We start from the raw sequence: 17908 nt of genomic DNA, 5'->3' as shown, positions 1-17908 counted from the left end.
TGGTCCCTGGCGATGCGCGGTGAGGACGCGCCCCCGGCGGGATACGGGGTCAGCGTTGATGAAGTATCCGTGGTTTCCGTCGGAGTACTTCCTCCATGAACCGGCGGCGACGTAATTCTCCCTGCGGCGGCGGCGTTAGCCGCGGCGGCGGCACCTCGTAGCTTCTCCGACCTGGTGACAGGCATCTTCGCTATTCCCGTAATCCGGCTCGAAGGACCAGGAAAATGTGGTGATCCGGCTCGAAGGACCAGGAAAATGTGGTGATCCGGCTCGAAGGACCAGGAAAATGTGGTGATCTGCAGTGGACTGTATGCGTTTGTGTGTGTTCGAGAGCGCTGACCGGACGATGATGACTGCCGTTGAGAGCTTGCCCTTACTATGTCAGGCGTAGTAGGTGCTACTTGCAGGAATAAAACCACTATTTCACTTGCTGAGACTTCTCGCGTTTATTATTCGCTTCCTTTTCTCAGTTCTTGCTTCTTCAGATCACTTGTTGCTTGCTCAACTTTAACTTAAACTTGTCTCCCGGAGCGCCTCGCTCCGTATTTATAGGGCCCCGGGCTATATCCATCCCTTTCTCTCCCGATATTCCTGTCTCTGTCTCTCATGTTCTGGACCATAGTTCTGGAATGTTCGAAGCGAGAGGTCCGATGTTGCCGTCCCGTTTCTTTTTCTCTCGAATATTCCAGAAGTGTGTGGAAGAGTAATTGATGTGCAAGCGAGATGACAGATAATGTGAGAAAGAGATGGAATGTTATTTATCTCTAATCGACTCTAATTGATTATTTTACAACATTATCTGACTATTAATGTTGCTAATCGATTCTAATTAATAAGTTAGCGTATTTCCTTGGTCGACGTCGCTAACAACTGTTACAGCATGGTGACAACTAGGGTTTCTGCTCGAGCTTTCTCGAACTCGAGAAAACTCGAGAAATTTGGCTTCATTCGAGACGAGAAAAAAATTACCGGAGCTCGAGAATTCTCGAGTTCCGATTTTGAAGCTTTAATATTCTTGAAAGCCTATTTTCTTAGACAAAAGTAAGTTTTTTATTATTTAATAGGTCAACGTTGCTTTTAGACTGGCATAGTCTTTCATTTTTTAACTGATTTGATTTGCAAGTAATGATCTCAATCGAAACTAAGTAATAATGTTCACCAACGAGTATGCTATATTTATTATGTATGTTTAATCTGACTGATTTAAAGACTGAAAAATTTGTTAACTAGACAGTTACCTTACCTAACAGACGTTAGGTTAGGTACTCGTGCCTCCTCGTAAAGTTTATTCAAGTCGTTATCTGTAAGAAATTTAAAAAATAATTAAAAAGTTTTTTTGTTCATAAAAAATACTATTTATTTATTTATTTAAGGACAGCTAATAAGACATACACAATTAACTGGAAAAAACATTGAAAACAGTACGTGTTTATAGTGTAGCCTTAATTAAAAGCTGCCACGACATGTGCATAGATTGCGTGGAAGCGTAGTATCGACTAAAGTTTAAAAAAAATGAAAATTTATTTATTTATTTATCGTAATTTTGCTATTTGGACTTGTGTTCTTTAGAAAACAAGTGATTCAATTGTAGCTCCAGATTTTTATTGTTATTTATCCTTAAAGTACACGCGACTTTATGACTTTTGTTATGATTATTATTAAATAATTATTATGAAAGAAGATTTTATTTTTTGTTTATTTCCTTACCAAAATAAGTGGTACTAAATTCTAATATTGATTGTTGTGCATAAAAGTAGGTATATTAGATTAAAAAAACCTGTGTTTTTATTAAATTTCAACCGATTTCAGCAGTTTTTATTAAAAGACTCGAGACCCGAGAAAACTCGAGACTTTGGCCTCGAGAATTCTCGAAACTCGAGAAAAAAAATAGGTCGAGAAATCAGAAACCCTAGTGACAACACTCTAATAATAATTGCCCTGGGCAATAACTATAGACATTAAAAACATTTATGGCAATAACTGAAATGATGGTGGGCAATAACTAAAAATATGCAGATTTACGTGCAGTGATTACCCACCGTTAAAATGACCGTTAGAAATCAAATTTTATCAGATAATAATATTTTCATTGCTAATGAAGAAAACACTTTTAATTTCATCATGACTATACACCATTAGTTGAATATTAAATAACTTGCAAAAAAAAAACCTTTAAGAATGTAATTCTTTAACAAAATTGTTAAATTCTTTACCTGTTTGAGAAACACGTTCACCCGTCTTAACAAAATCCGAAAATACTGTCTTTTTTAGTGTTGCTTATTGTAAATTTTCAATCTACAGTACATTACATGGTTCGATGGTAATAAAAATACATTTTTTATTATTTATTATTTATTATTGATCTTGGAGCCATCTACTTAGTATATTCAAATCTAACTAGAGTGATTTAAAGTCAGCACCTGACAATATTATTCTTAAAGTGGGCAATCACTACCAGTGGGCAATTTTTCTCTCGCTCTCATCAAATGGTGATTCTTTGCGATAGAACGAGATGACGTGACCGGAAATGGCTAGCTGTAACTGTGGCCGATAGTACTCTACTCGTTGATGTTATGGTGCGTCCACACTGGGCGCACCATTAAGTACTTTCCAGGTATACTGAGTGAGGATAGTTAGTTAATTTACAGAAATGGCTCATGAAATTATACCTGAGGTGAAGCAGCCGTCATCTTAGATAGTTTTACTTAATAGGTGCTAAGTTGGCAAAATATATGTATAGGCTATCTACCTAATACATAGTAAGGTGCCTAAAGTAAAAGACAATTATTTAGAATACGTGTATATAATTTAATTGAAAGAGTTGTTACAATTCAGATGGAACTGAGAATTTTTTTCATTATCCACTTATTTATTGCTAGTTATCATTGTTTATTCTGAGAAGCCACAAATATAATAGATAGAAACATGAAAATTACAAGACAAAATCTTTTTTTAAGCAAATTAAATTAAAGACGAGTTCGATTTTGCTAATCTCCCATTGTTTGCAGAAATGCGTAGTATGAAAATGTTGTCTTCAATATCTGAAACAATAATACCAAAAATAATTAACATTTTCCGTGAAATACAGTAAGACAATCGTAGAAACAACTTAGTATTTGAAAGGTGCGCTTCGTAAACTAATTTAGGTGCACCGCATTAGGTGCGCTTGAAAATGGGTGCACTTTAAAGAGTAGGTAACTCTGTCCCGGCATATCTACATTGAAGGACTCGTATTCCTTACCCCGGTCATGGTGCTGACGCCGACGGCCGCCAGCCCCAGCGCCTTGAGGCTGATCTTGTACTGCATCTTGTGCAGCATGATGCACGCCGTCCGCCGGTTGCTGGTGTCCATGCACTCCCACGGCAGGAAGTAAGCTGAATCTGTCTCGCTATATCTACATAGAAGTACGCGTATTCCTTACCCCGGTCATGGTGCTGACGCCGACGGCCGCCAGCCCCAGCGCCTTGAGGCTGATCTTGTACTGCATCTTGTGCAGCATGATGCACGCCGTCCGCCGGTTGCTGGTGTCCATGCACTCCCACGGCAGGAAGTAAGCTGAATCTGGCAACTTTTCAGTCTGCAATCAATATTTATAATGTACTTAGTTATAAAGTAATGTGTTAATATATAGGGTGTCCCAAAAAGTAGTGTCAATTCGAAGCCCAGAGATAGAGATTCACTAGGGCTACCCGAATCACCATTACTTTGATTGTTTTCGAGTTATGATTTTTTAAAAACATCCTGTATGATGTGTTAACTTTTTTAGTTTTATGGATGTAAATACTTTTAAATCAGCTAGGCCTAGTATTCATCTAATAATAATAAAAAAATTAGGCATATACCTTAACTATTCGCGCCACCAAAAAAGGGCCTAAGCACAGAAATTTAAAACAATCATATCTCGAAAACTATCAAAAATCGCGGAACATACATGGGGGTGGTTCGGGTAGCCCTAGTCATGCTCTACCTTTTGGGCTTCGGCTTGACACTACTTTTTGGGACATTCTGTATAATCTTTTGTGCCGGCTCCTACGTTCCTACGCCACTCATCCATCGTGTGGATCTAGTACAGCGGTTCCCGAATGGTGGTCCGCGGAACCCTGGGGTTCCGTGGAAAGGCCGCAAGGGTTCCGTAAAAAATATTATCCCACGTTTCGTGACCGACGTTGTTCGCTCGCACCGACTTGTTTACGCACAAGGGAGGGGCAGGGCGTGCGGGCGGGCGGAGTAGTACGGGGGTTCCGCTAGGAAAAGTATAATCAATTAGGGTTCCTTGGAAAAAAAAAATTGGGAAACCCTGATCTAGTAGATAGATATTATTGGCACCAACGTTGGAGAAATATCGTACTAACCTCTGAACCTAACATCTCAAAAATGACTGACATTTGAATCAGTTGACCGTATATGAGTAAAGTCAGTGGCCCATAACGTAACATTGCACCATATCCACCTGCAATTCAAACACGCATTTTTGTAATTAAATGTTAATCCCTTAACGTTAACTATGTTAGTGAGTATAAAAATATGTACCTTCTGAACATTCCAGTAGTAACAAGCTACAGCCAACAAGATGAAACAAATAGGTACAGGCTAAAATGGGCCCGAACAATGCCGAAAGTTCATCCGTAAATCTAAAGCAGATTCTCAATTATTTTCTATCTACCACCAATCTTAATCACCGCTTTAAACTAGGTATATTATGTAGCCATACATTAATGTGATTAAATAGTGCACGAATTTATGAATTTTTTAATTTCTGTGACGGGTCTGGGTGTGACTATGTATAATATTTATGTATTTAAAAAAAAAAGTATATAAGTAGTATATCCGTTAAGCTAGCACCCATAACACAAGCATTAAGTTGCTTACTTTGGGGCTAGCTGGCGCTGTGTGAAATTGTCCAAAGATTTATTAATCCTTATTATTAATCCTTAATTTAACAAGTCTCAACACAGTACCATATTTCATATTACCGTGCGCCTTTATATATAGATGGTATTACAAAGTTATTTAGGTAAGTAGTTAAATATTTATAAAACTGGACCAAAATTGAAAAATTTTGGTAGACTTAGCGGTTGCACTACCGTGCCCCAAAATATTTTAGTTTTTCCTTGATTCATACACCAAACACTACTTTATTCCAAATTTGAAGCTTCTAGGTCTGCTAGAAGTGCCTTAGAATTTTGATGATCGGTGAGTCAGTCAGTCAGTCAGTGAGTGACAAAATTAAGAAACTTTGACCCATTATAATTCTTAAACTACTTATTTAAATTGAATGAAATTTGAAATATACCGTGTCTTTACAATGCCTGCACGGTTACTGAAAATTCAGTCTTCTAGTTTTATCCACAACGAAGTTACAGGGGGTCGAAAATGGCCTGAATTGCTTCGAGAAAAGGATGGTACGGCCGTGCCGCCTTTTTGCTCGACTTGGCGATATTCTTTTATAATTTGTCGCTACTGGGACTACCTTTGCAAATATACCTAAAAATAATCAAAACATTCCCTTTGCGCTCAAGATCTGTGCCGGGGACTTTATCTCAGGCGACATTCGTTGTGGTGTGAATTCATTTCGGTGTGAATCCCCTTATGGGTTATTCCAAACATTAATAACAACAACATACCCAATTATTTCTTTATGATGTTCAATGCATTCTGCCAATTTAAAATGCACTTCTTTGTTTTCTTCTGCGTCAAACATTTCGGATGTGATGCTCTCGTTCATTTTGTATTTTAAAATATCCCCTAGTTTGAAAACCACTTTATTTTTTGGCCACCGAAAGTTCTCAAGGTTGTATCTCAGGATGTACACGTGCCCGATTATTTGGAAAATTATTAAAAACAATATTAGATCTAGTCCAAACACCATAATAGCGCAATTGTACGACAGATAGACATTGTATATCGATGTAGTCGTGAAGTAATCGCTCGGGTCAATTCCGGGATATTGGTAATATAAAGAAAATTCCAAAGTGTAGTTTTCAGTTTTAAAAATAAATACGTTTGCAACATTATTACATAATGGTATAAAGTTAAACATCGAGCAAGAAAAAAAAATTATTACTAACGAAAATTTTGTATAATAAGAACTAACTTTGTCGACAGTATCGTTCATCTGGAAAAAACATAATTATGTGATTAATTATATGGATGATTTTACATTAATTACTTAGATAATTATCGTTAAATACTGCAACTTCTTGTAAGCTACTGATCAATTAAAATAATCGGAATCAACTTCAAGAAAAATACATATTTTATAAATTCATATTCAATGCAAGTTTTATTCTGTTCAAAGCACTTTTTTTTTATGTGACAGGAGGCAAACGAGCAGACGGATCACCTGATGGTAAGTGATTACCGTCGCCCATAGATACCCGCAGATCCAGGGGCGTTACAGGTGCGTTGCCGGCCTTTAAGGTGAAGAACTGAAGATACGCTCTCCTCTTGAAAGCTTGCAGGTCGTATCCGTCCGGAAACACCGCAGACGACAGTCCATTCCACAGTTTGGTTGTACGGGGCAGGAAGTTTCTAGAGAAACGTACTACCAACCATCTAAGTGATGGGGGTGGAAGTGCTGTCGGGTAGATCGGTGGCGAAAAGTGGCGGCAAGAATAAGTCCGGATAATTCTTCGGAGCACTCCCCGTGATACATGCGATATAAGATGTACAGTGAGGATACATCTCTACGCAGCGCCAAGGGGTCAAGCCGATCCGAAATGTCCTGGCAGTCAACGATTCGAGCTGCTCTCCGTTCAATGCGGGCTAGAGGGAGAAGCTTGTACTGGGGCGCACCTGCCCAAAGGTGAGAACAGTATTCCATATGAGGCCAAACCTGCGCCTTGTAAAGTTGCAGACGATGGGCTGGAGTGAAATACCGTCTCGATCTATTGAGCACACCAAGCTTCTTCGAGGCTAATTTAGCCTTAACCACGGAACTGGACTTCGCTCGATATGTCGACACCAAGGATTCCGATATTGGCTGAGGCAGTTAGGGGAGTGCTCTCGAAACAGCGGGATACGACAAACGGCAACTTTTTGGCGGTGAACGCGCAAACTTTTGTCTTTGTAGGGTTAAATTGGACCAAATTGCGATCACTCTTGATTTGTTCCGATTCCGATAAGTACCCAATTATTTACCTGATTGTAATACGGTCCTTTATTTGTGGAATGCATCAAATGCATCAAATTTATAAATTTTAGCAGCAACTTATGATAGCTCTGCAATTGTGGTACTACACTTCGGACCTGTAAACGTAATAGGTTGGCTTTCCACACATAAACCAATATTAGGTAATATAAGGTCACCTCCAAAAGACAAACGAGATTTAAGGGACAAATAAAACATCTTAAATTAATTCGTTTTAGATAATACAACCATATTTTTAGAATGCTAGTTTTCGAGATTTTTTGATGTTATGTCGAGTGAACCCGAAGTGCTCAGTGCGGTCCGGACTTCCGGAGGCATGGCATTGATCGTGCCAGACAGTGCATCCGTGTACAAGGACGTCACGTATGTAAATAATGTGAAAATGACAGAGAGGGCCGATAAACCAAAAAAAAAATATTGCATTTAGTTTGTTAGGGAAATTAAAAACAGAAATTTAGCCATTTGTTTTAGTTTTAATGCTGCAATTTTACTAATATAATTAGATGCCCTATTAAAATTTCTTCTGTCTTTTGGAGGTGACCTTATTATACAGTTTGTCCGGGCATGTAGTGATCAAACTTTAAGGGCGTAATCTATGGACAATTTTATCGATGAAAATACTTCAAATTTGGCCCATTTCTCGAAAAATTACATGGCTTTAAATTTTTAATTTTTAGGTTTCACCTCTTTCTTCAAAAACAAGTGAAAGTGTGGGAGCTTAACATTAGCAAATATTTTATATCAATGCCATAATGAAATCCATTCTTACTCCCATAAAATGTATGAAACTTGTGTCTGTTTTCTACTTCTACTAATAGATAATTTTATTGGCTATCGCATAATATAAAATATAAATTTGCTTATTAATGTTAAGCTACCCACGCTTTCACTTGTTTTTGAAGGAAGAGGTGAAAACTAAAAATGAAAAACTTAAATCCTTGTAATTTTGCGATAAATGGGAATGGCCCCAAATTTGAAGTATTTTTATCGATAAAATTGTCCCTAGATTTCGCCCTTAAAGTTTGATCACTACATGCCCGGACACATTGTATATCAACCATTCTCTATCCGAGAACAAAGACACTCACCGCTGTTAGTGTTCCTAAAAGCGCTGTTATAATCATATGTCCCAAATCGAGAAAACTTAACTCATCCATGTGCATCCATATGTAGTAAAATTTTCCGACGACAATGAGGCTCGTGTGGTACGGCAGAGTCGCCCTGTGAAATATCACGAGCACCGAGAGCTTCTCTCCGAATATTTCCGCCGGCCATGCGCCTGGGGCGACCATAAAGGTTCTTACACTTTTAAAGTACTTCAGTGCTAACGGACTTTTTGTTCTGCAAAAATTTGCTGTGTAAAGGTTTTTAATATTTATTATACTTACTACTAACTACGCAGAATCAAAGTCGATTAACAAAAGACACAACAAATAGGTAGGTGAGGTGATTTCATTTCTTTTTCAAACTAAATTCCTCCACTGCTAGACAAAGATCCTTCCCAGGAGTAACCACGCCCACGGTCCTACGATAGCTGCATTCAGGCGCTTCCCGCATCCTTCCCGTTGGTCCACCAGGGGGAAGATCTGCCTAAATGTCTTCCTAGCTCGTAGACCGGGTGGCCGTTCAGGTATAAACGATTAGATGTACATACGAGTAGAAATACTTGACCAATGTGTACTGCAATACATACCTTGTGAATAACATTGCAAAGAATTGCCTACAGGGATTCAACAAAGAAATTTAAAAATTCCATAAACTACCACAACAACTGAATAAAGAGCTATGAATGGCGTGCTTGTTTGTCAATTTTAATTAAGTCAGTTGTATTATCTTTATTGCAGTTCATGGAATTGATGAATAACGATTCAGTAGATTTTTGCAAAATAATTATAACGTAAAAATATTAAGCACAATGAAAAAGCAGGAAAAAACCCGCTGAACATGTTTCGTTCGTTCGTACTTTTATGTCAAACTAGCGGCCGCCCGCACTTCGTACCTACGCGTGGATCCCGTTTTACCCCGGTGTTTAAATTTTTTCATACAAATGTTTTTTCCCGCTAACTCCCGTTCCCGTGGGAATTTTGCAATATCCTGTTGTAACTAAGCTTTAAGTTTACTAAGATACCTGCATGTCAAATTTCAAGCGTCTAACTTAAGCGGTTTAGATTTTTCATACAAAAGGATTTTCCCGCTAGTAATTCCAGTTCCCGTGGGAATTCCTAAGTATACTATAACCTGTCCAGGAGTATGAAAAAATATTGTACCAAGTTTCGTTAAAATCCGTCGAGTAGTTTTTGTTTCTATAAGAACATAGGTACAGACAGACAAAAATTTTACTGATTGCATTTTTGGCATCAGTATCGATCACTCATCACCCCCTGATAGTTATTTTGAAATTATATTTCATGTACAGAATTGACCTCTCTACAGATTTATTATAAGTACTAGCTGACCCGGCGAACTTTGTCCCGCCTTAATGGCAATAAATAAGCAGACTTTTTTTTAATTTCGAACGGGATAAAAAGTATCCTATGTCCTTCTCCTGGCTCTAAACTACCTCCCTGACAATTTTCAGCTAAATCGGTTCAGCCGTTCTTGAGTTATAAGTGGTGTAACTAACACGACTTTCTTTTATATATTACTAGCTGACCCGGCGAACTTTGTTCCGCCTTAATGGCAATAAATAAGCAGACTTTTTTTTTTATTTCGAACGGGATAAAAAGTATCCTATGTCCTTCTCCTGGCTCTAAACTACCTCCCTGACAATTTTCAGCTAAATCGGTTCAGCCGTTCTTGAGTTATAAGTGGAGTAACTAACACGACTTTCTTTTATATATATAGATATAGATATAGATAGATAGATGACGTCCAGCAGTGACTGGACAAAGGCCTAGGGTCTCCCCCAAGGATTTCCACAACGACTGATGCCGCGCTGCCCGCATCCTGGTTCTTCCCTTCAAGCCTTCACCAGATCGTCGGTCCACCTAGTGGGGGGCCTATACCCACGTCTTCCGGCCCGTGGTAAGTTTTTACGGCAAAATAACTGAACAAGAAATTTAGGGACAAGTCACACGCTTGCTCTCTAAAGGATTGTACAAGCAAACCCACTGTTCATCATTTTAATGCGGATATAACCCGCACGAGTAGGTAATATTCTCAATTTAATAATAACTGTCCTGTCAAATCATAAATGTAATCATTTTAATAGAATCATCGTATTATGAGAAAATTGCACGTGCAAATTAAATTCACAGCAAGTTGTGTTGTTATTAACGGTTGGATATTTTCACGTACAGTCAACAGCGAATCAGATACACATTAATTAATTGTTGCAAAGTAGCACCTATGATGACGATTGCATAAGATACCGTAGTGGTTACTGGTTGTGTTGTTTTGATAACTTTTCTTTGATGTGCATTGTGGTGGACAGCCGCTCGGACGGGCAAAAATAACAAAATCCTTTGGTGAAATAAAGGTATATTTTTGCTTAAAAATGTCCAGACGACTATCTAAATATATATAACTCAAAGGTGACTGACTGACTGACATAGTGATCTATCGACGCACAGCCCAAACCACTGGACGGATCGGGCTGAAAGGACAATGTTCGTTCTCCATACATTGTTCGCCTAAGAACCAACAATTTTGACATATTACTACCCGAAAGCGAAATAATACGATTCTGTGTGTAAGAACAATGATTCCTGATGGACACTTGCCATAAAATTAATGATTAAGAATATTAAATCACAGCGATTTTATAATATGTCATTTATGACAACATGGCGTCTAATGTATTGTGTGAATGTATGAACACCGATTCGCGAAAAATGTTTTGTATTGTCGTCACGCCGAGTCGCAGCCAAATACCTAGTATAAAATAATAGAACAAGTTTTAGAAATACAACTCGGCATTCCACTTTTATAATATGCCCACATATTGCACGTAAATAAACAACATGAATCGTAGGTTGTTTTCACCCTTGTCATCTGACACATGAAATAAACTCCTATTGTATTATAGATATCGAAGCCGAATCGTATTAATAGAATGGGTTTTGGAGATCACTCGGGGTTCCACTTTTATAAAATACCTACATATTGCATAAAAATAACACGAATCATGGGTTTTCTTTTCACCATTTACATCTGACACGAGATAACAAACTCCTATCTCCATGACTACCGTCGTAGTCTATGCCAAAGACTACAATATTTTAAGCAAGAAGTTTCAAACCTTAGCGGCTACAGTAACCCCTGGGCCACATACATCGTGATAACATTCGGTCGACACCGGAACGAAGTCTTGCGATTATGCAAAAAAGCACCGTATTCTAGTGCGGCTATATCACGTTCAACTGGGGTTTTAATTCGACTAAAGTCCTGACTAAAGACTGGAAGAAAATACGCCGCATTGGATGAGCACTTCGTGTTCGTTAAAGCGGCTTCAGATCTAGAGCCTACATAGTTTTCTTTCTAATAATATCCGCAAGTAGCGCTGCATGATTTTTACAACAAAAACGGCAATAGTTATTAAGGTGCCAAAATTATATGATTACTTTGGCATGGTATTATCCACGTTCGAAGATTTGTCATTTTCATTAATTTCATCATCATCGTCATCATTTCAGCCACAGGACGTCCACTGCTGAACATAGGCCTCCCCCAATGACTTCCACATCGCACGGTTGGTAGCGGCCTGCATCCAGCGCCTTCCCGCTACCTTTATCAGGTCGTCGGTCCACCTTGTGGGTGGACGTCCCACGCTGCGTTTTCATTCATTTATTATTTTCTTAAAGTGCCGGAAAAAAATAGTTTCTAGCTGTCCCAGCAACTTCGTCAATAAAAAGTTGTCCGTCTTATCTTTAAAATCGTAATATTAATTTCTGAACGTATCCTGTTTGACACCTAATAATATTATTTGACATAGCTGGCTCGGCGAATTTCGGCAAATTAATTTTGACATTGCAGAATATGACTTTTGATAGGTTCATCATAGAATTCGGCGTGGATATCCTCACGGAGGAAGTTCGAAAAATGGCGGAACAAGATCTTATAATAATGCAAGGCCGAAGCTGTAACGCGCGTGCTCCTACGTGTAATCCGGCGAGTATACAATAAATAGTAATGTCCGGTAAATAGTGGTAATACGTATCGTTCGTTCGTTCGTTTCAGCCGAAAAGACGTCCACTGCTGGACAAAGGCCTCCCCCAAGGATTTCCACGAAGACCGATCCTGCACCGCTCGCATACAGGCACCTCCCGCGACCTTCACCAGATCGTCGGTCCACCTAGTGGGAGGCCTGCCCACGCTACGTCTTTCGGCTCGTGGTCGCCACTCAAGAACTTTCCTGCCCCAGCGGCCATCAGCTCTACGAGCTATGTGCCCCGCCCCGTCTATGTCTATATGCGCTACGATTACAGGGTATCATTTTGCATAGTCGCAAGACTTCACTCCGCTGCTGTCAAATCAATGTCGCATAATGTTATCGCAATGTGTGTGGCCCTTGGCCAAATCACAGAAGCCTATGCGAAGAAAGAGCACTTGAATGACAATGAAAATCAGGGTTACCATTTTATAAGATCTCCTCACTATTGAGGGTAACAAAGTAACATTAATAATCTAGCCATTAATTACATTTATTACCTATACGAGAAAGTAAAGCAACATGCGGTTTTATTTTAATTTGTAAAATATTTGTAATAGTTTGTTCTAAGTTTAGTTTTACAACAGTATTGCTGTTTCAGCTGTCACTGTGAAGCTTTGGGAAAATAAATAAATAGAAAAAATATTAACAAATATTTAAGTTTTTATGTTCATTATCATAATATAATGCCAATTTAAGTTACACTGTGTGACAGTCTTTGACACTAAACAAACTCTTCAGCTTAATAATACCTACCTACAGGGCGTTTTTATAGTTACTCTTGCTGATGAAACAAGAAGGGTTGATTCTACTACTGAAATACAACTACTTTTCTTTCAGGACCAATATCAAATTCTCAAAAAAATTCACATCCTCGTGATGGTGATAATTTCTATGGAGAGGTTTTTTTTTATATTCGGTCTCTTGGGACAAGTTATTCCATTTGAGCAGTAGAATTAATCCTTTTTATTTGGTCACATATAAAAATAACACAAGTGTTTAGGAAAACTTCTTCTTTGGTATGGTATCACCACGTAGTTATAATGGCGGCAACTCTGTATCACTGACTTGTAACTTTCAAACAGTATGAATAATAAGGGCACCACATTGGTTTTCTTTCTGAAAAAAGGCTTTCACTTTTAGTACTAACTCTTTAGCACTATTTCATTGAAATAAAAATACAATAAACGCACAGAAGACTGAAATTGAGTCAACTGACGTGACATTTATAATTTGTTGACATTATGACAGTTTGACAAGACTAGGGATTGAAAAAGTTTTAATTGAAAAAGTAAAATGACAATTTATTAAAACGATTCACAAGGATATAATCGATTAAAAATATTTATAAAATGTTCTGATACTTGCCTGTAGCGATTATCCAATCCTGGTTTCTACTGAAAAACTACCTCGTTGCAAGATTTTAATAAAATCTTTATCTTCTCTTTCACAATCTATAAAAGTTCATTTGGTCTATTATTATACATGTGCTATGAATGAGGGTTTTCGCGATTGAAAAATCCGCGAGATTTTTCAATCGCGAAAATGCTGCATGATTGGTGGATTTTGACATATCTGTCAATGTCATGTCAAAAATAACCAATCATGCAGCATTTAGACCTCACGTCTACGTATTGCCATCTGGCGGATTTTTCAATCGCGAAAACCCTCATTGGCATAGATTATGAGAGACTGGCAACTATACTAGGTTGATATATTATGTTTCTCTCACTTCAACTGGCATTGGATTCAACATCGGATTCTGACACTTTTACAGTTATGATACCATGAATATCAGTTTATGGTCCTAATTATTTTTATTTTATTTACGACCTTCGACCAGTTGGACACTTTAAATAGCTTCTTGTAATAGTGTCAATATCTTTTTAGCTTTTAACGCAAATCTAGTCTTCAAAGCAGTGTAATCGATTTATTTTATTTTCAAAATCGATATTTTATTGTCTATGATGGCCGCAGGAACATCACTATACCATGGACTCCCAGCAATAAAGTACGGTAATGCCTCGTACAGATTTTATCGGCAAAAATTATGGAACTTGATAGGTTTTAGACCATGCCACGCACCAAAACGTCCGGAAGTTGTAATAGTATTATAGAATAAACGTTAAAAGACTTATTTATTTAATTTTTCAATGCTTAAGTGTCCATTAGAATGAAAGGGTGCTTAATGTATTAAAAAAATTAGAAAATAATTATGATGGGTTAATGTTTTTGGGCGGTTTTTAGGCGATTTCTGACAATGTCCTTTGGCATGCAGGTAGATGTTATGACATAGGCATCCGCTAAGAAAGGATTTTACGAAACTCCACCCCTAAGGACGTAAAACGGGATCCACGCGTACGAAGTCGCGGGCGGCCGCTAGTTTAAATATAAACAAAGAATATATATGTCGCAGTAAGATAGATAAAGCCGTAATATAGTTATATCCCTAGGGATATAATTATATACCGTAACATAGTAATACGAAAGCGATTCATTACTATCTCACTAGGAATATAGTTATAAAACGGTACAAGTTTAGTGATATACTTATATTACTAGATTAGTAAGTTTAGTGAAATAGCTAGTGAAGTCATAAAATTGGAACATCAGTTGGTATCCTGAAAGATTGGTTACCCAGAAATGTAATACAGCAGCTTTCAAACATTACTTTGAATGAACCTACACCAAATGAAAACTTGTCACTGAGAGAAATATGCCAAAAATTGTCGCGCTTTGGTGGCCAAGGTATGTTCCTGTAAAAATCGAATATACAGGGTGTTTGGCGGAAGGTTAGACAATCTTCGTGGGTGTATAGGTAAGGTCATTTTAAGAATACAAGTTCGCCCATTTGACTCTAAGTGAGCTACTTTTTTGAATATGTTTTTAGTCAAATAAAATAAACTTGAGATCCAGATAATGATTAAATCTAGTTACGAGCCGTCAAAGTTTAACAAAAGTACAAACCACGATAAAAAATTCAACTTAGATTTCGATTTAAAAAAAAATTGATGGTGATAATGGACTACCAATGAGTTTAAAAACATCTCTAGCTTCTCTTCTTTCCAATGATATAGGTACCACACGTGGTAGTTAGATATTGAAATTCGTCAAAAAATCAAAGTTTAGGGAAGAAAATGGAATAATAATACAAAAAATATCCATACAAAGTGTCTTGAAACATCGTTAAATTTTCTGTTATACTCCTTTTCATAACTATTTTTGTGTGTTTTGTTTCAAAATCAAATTAAAAATAATTACTCGTTATGAAGAAATTTAAAAAAAAAAGTCCATAATCTACTTTGTATGGATAATTTTTGTATTATTATTCCAGTTTCTTTCCTAAACTTAGATTTTCTCACTTAAAGTCAAATGGTCGAACTTGCATTCTTAAAATGACCTTACACCTATACACCCACGAAAATTGTCTATCCTTCCGCCAAACACCCTGTACAGGTTCTACTAAAAGATGTGTATGTAAGAAGCATTCAGTGCTATCTAATTCTAGATGTCATGATTCCTCTTCTTGTCTGAACAAAAATTAAAAAATACTTTCAAAGAAACCAAGATCTCAACTTAGTTGATAAGAAATAAAGATATCTCAAAACTGTTGATTAGCTTTAAAATATTGTTAATGTTTGATTAGATGTAATTGTATTGCTAATGTTTAAATTCCAAAAAATATGATCGTTTTAATTATAAGTAATTGAAATTATTTTAATACGTGTTAATGTTACAAAGTATTGTAACTAACTGCAGGATACATAAAGTTGATTTTTTAATAAAGATAAAACCAATATAATATTGTTTTATATGGTAGATTTCTATTTCACTAAGCCTAATCAAGTAAAACTTTTATAACACTGAACTTAATCTAGTAATATAATTATATACAGGGTGACTGGAACTGAACCCGCCATAGCTAATACGCATATTAGAGGAGGTCATTTGCTAATTATTGAACCTTACTTTCTATGACTAAAGTTTTATAGTTTAGGAGATATGTCAATTTTTATACTTTTTTCAGATTTTTCCGAAATTTGACCTAAAAACTGCTTCAATTTTTTTTCTCGCTTGATTTAAACAGTTTTTTTTATTGGATATTAATATCGAATATGTCTTTATTCAAATAAAATAAATTTCTGATCCAGATAATGATTGAATAGCTAGTTACGAGCCGCCAAAGTCTAACAAAAGTACAAACCACGAAAAAAATTCTACTTCGAATTCGATTGAAACAAAAATTAGTGGTGATAATGGATTGCCAATAATCTTAAAAATATCTCTAGTTTCTCTTCTTTCTAATGATATATCACACGTTGTAATTAGATATTAAAATTTGACAAAAATTCAAAGTTTATGGAAGAAAATGGAGTAATAATACAAAAATTATTGAATACAAAGTTGATTTTGAATTTTTTTAAACTCTTCTTCATAACGTGATTTAAAAAAACACACAAAAGTAGTTATGAAAAGGAGTATAGCAGAAAATATGAGATGTTTGAAGAAACTGTACGGATAATTTTCGTATTATTACTCCATTTTCTTCCATAAACTTTGAATTTGTAATAAATTTCAATATCTAATTACTACGTGTGATATATCATTGGAAAGAAGAGATGGTAGAGATATTTTTAAGATCATTGGCAATCCATTATCACCATTCGTTTTTTTTTTAAATCGAATTCGAACTTGAATTTTTATTGTGGTTTGTACTTTTGTTGAACTTTGGCGGCTCGTAGCTAGTTATTGAATCATTATCTAGATCTGAAATCTTATTTGACTAAAGGTTTATTCGATATTAGTATCAAATTAAAAAATCGGTTAAAATCATGCGAGAAAAAAAAATTAAGCAGTTTTTAGGTCAAATTTGGGAAAAATCTGAAAAAAGTATAAAATTGACATATCTCAAACTATAAAACTTTAGTCATAGAAAGTAGGGTTCAATAATTAGCAAATGACCACCTCTATACGCGTATTAGCTATGGCGGGTTCAGTTCCAGTCACCCTGTATAAATAATAATAAAATAATAATAATAAATGTCTTTATTGCAAGAAAAAAGTGTTACAATTTTGAGTGAGTCTTCTGTCTTCCAAAATAGGCAGGCCTGTAGTATGGACGACAGTGTCCTCCCCTATTAGGTACAAACAGTTTAACAATAGGTTGATTCAATTTACATTCATACGTAGTATGTAAAGAAGTTTAATTTAAAAATATAATAAAAAAAAATAAGAATGTGTGTATTGTGAGTAGTGTGTGGTGTATGTAGTAACTATGTGGTGTGTGTGGTGTGTGATGTGTGTAGTATGTTGAGTGTGTAGTGAGTGATGTGTATAATGTGTGGTGTGTGTAAGAACTACATGCGATTATAGTCAACCATTAGTGCTTCAACAGCCTCATAATCAAAGTACTGCAGCCAATCTTTAATGACCTTTTTTATTTCGTGGTTACTATAATTTCTTAGATTTGTGTGAATGTTGATTTTATTGTATAAACGTGCAGCCATGTATTCATACTGTCTACGTGCATATTTGCTTTTAACAATCGGGACCGGGAAACGATCTCTTCTCCTTCTGTCAGTAGGCTGTTGATTGACGGCGGAGAGGC

The 17908-nt window shown here is 36.6% G+C and overlaps 2 protein-coding genes across 2 annotated transcripts in view; one reads left to right on the top strand and one right to left on the bottom strand.

Moving 5' to 3' along the window:
* The window catches only part of LOC135086941 (uncharacterized), a 422922-nt gene that overhangs the window by 393441 nt on the left and 11573 nt on the right, over positions 1-17908 (top strand). The window lies entirely within an intron of this gene.
* On the bottom strand, positions 2988-8858 carry LOC135087223 (uncharacterized). The gene is made up of 8 exons (XM_063982062.1): positions 8845-8858; positions 8240-8492; positions 7142-7249; positions 5626-6116; positions 4532-4632; positions 4354-4451; positions 3423-3578; positions 2988-3041 (listed from the first exon to the last, which is right to left on the bottom strand). Exons 1-8 carry the CDS (start codon positions 8856-8858, stop codon positions 2988-2990), a joined length of 1275 nt encoding a protein of 424 aa, XP_063838132.1.

This window comes from Ostrinia nubilalis, chromosome Z (assembly GCF_963855985.1).
Source record: "Ostrinia nubilalis chromosome Z, ilOstNubi1.1, whole genome shotgun sequence".
Taxonomy (NCBI): domain Eukaryota; kingdom Metazoa; phylum Arthropoda; class Insecta; order Lepidoptera; family Crambidae; genus Ostrinia; species Ostrinia nubilalis.
This window is presented reverse-complemented; position numbering and strand designations above follow the sequence as displayed.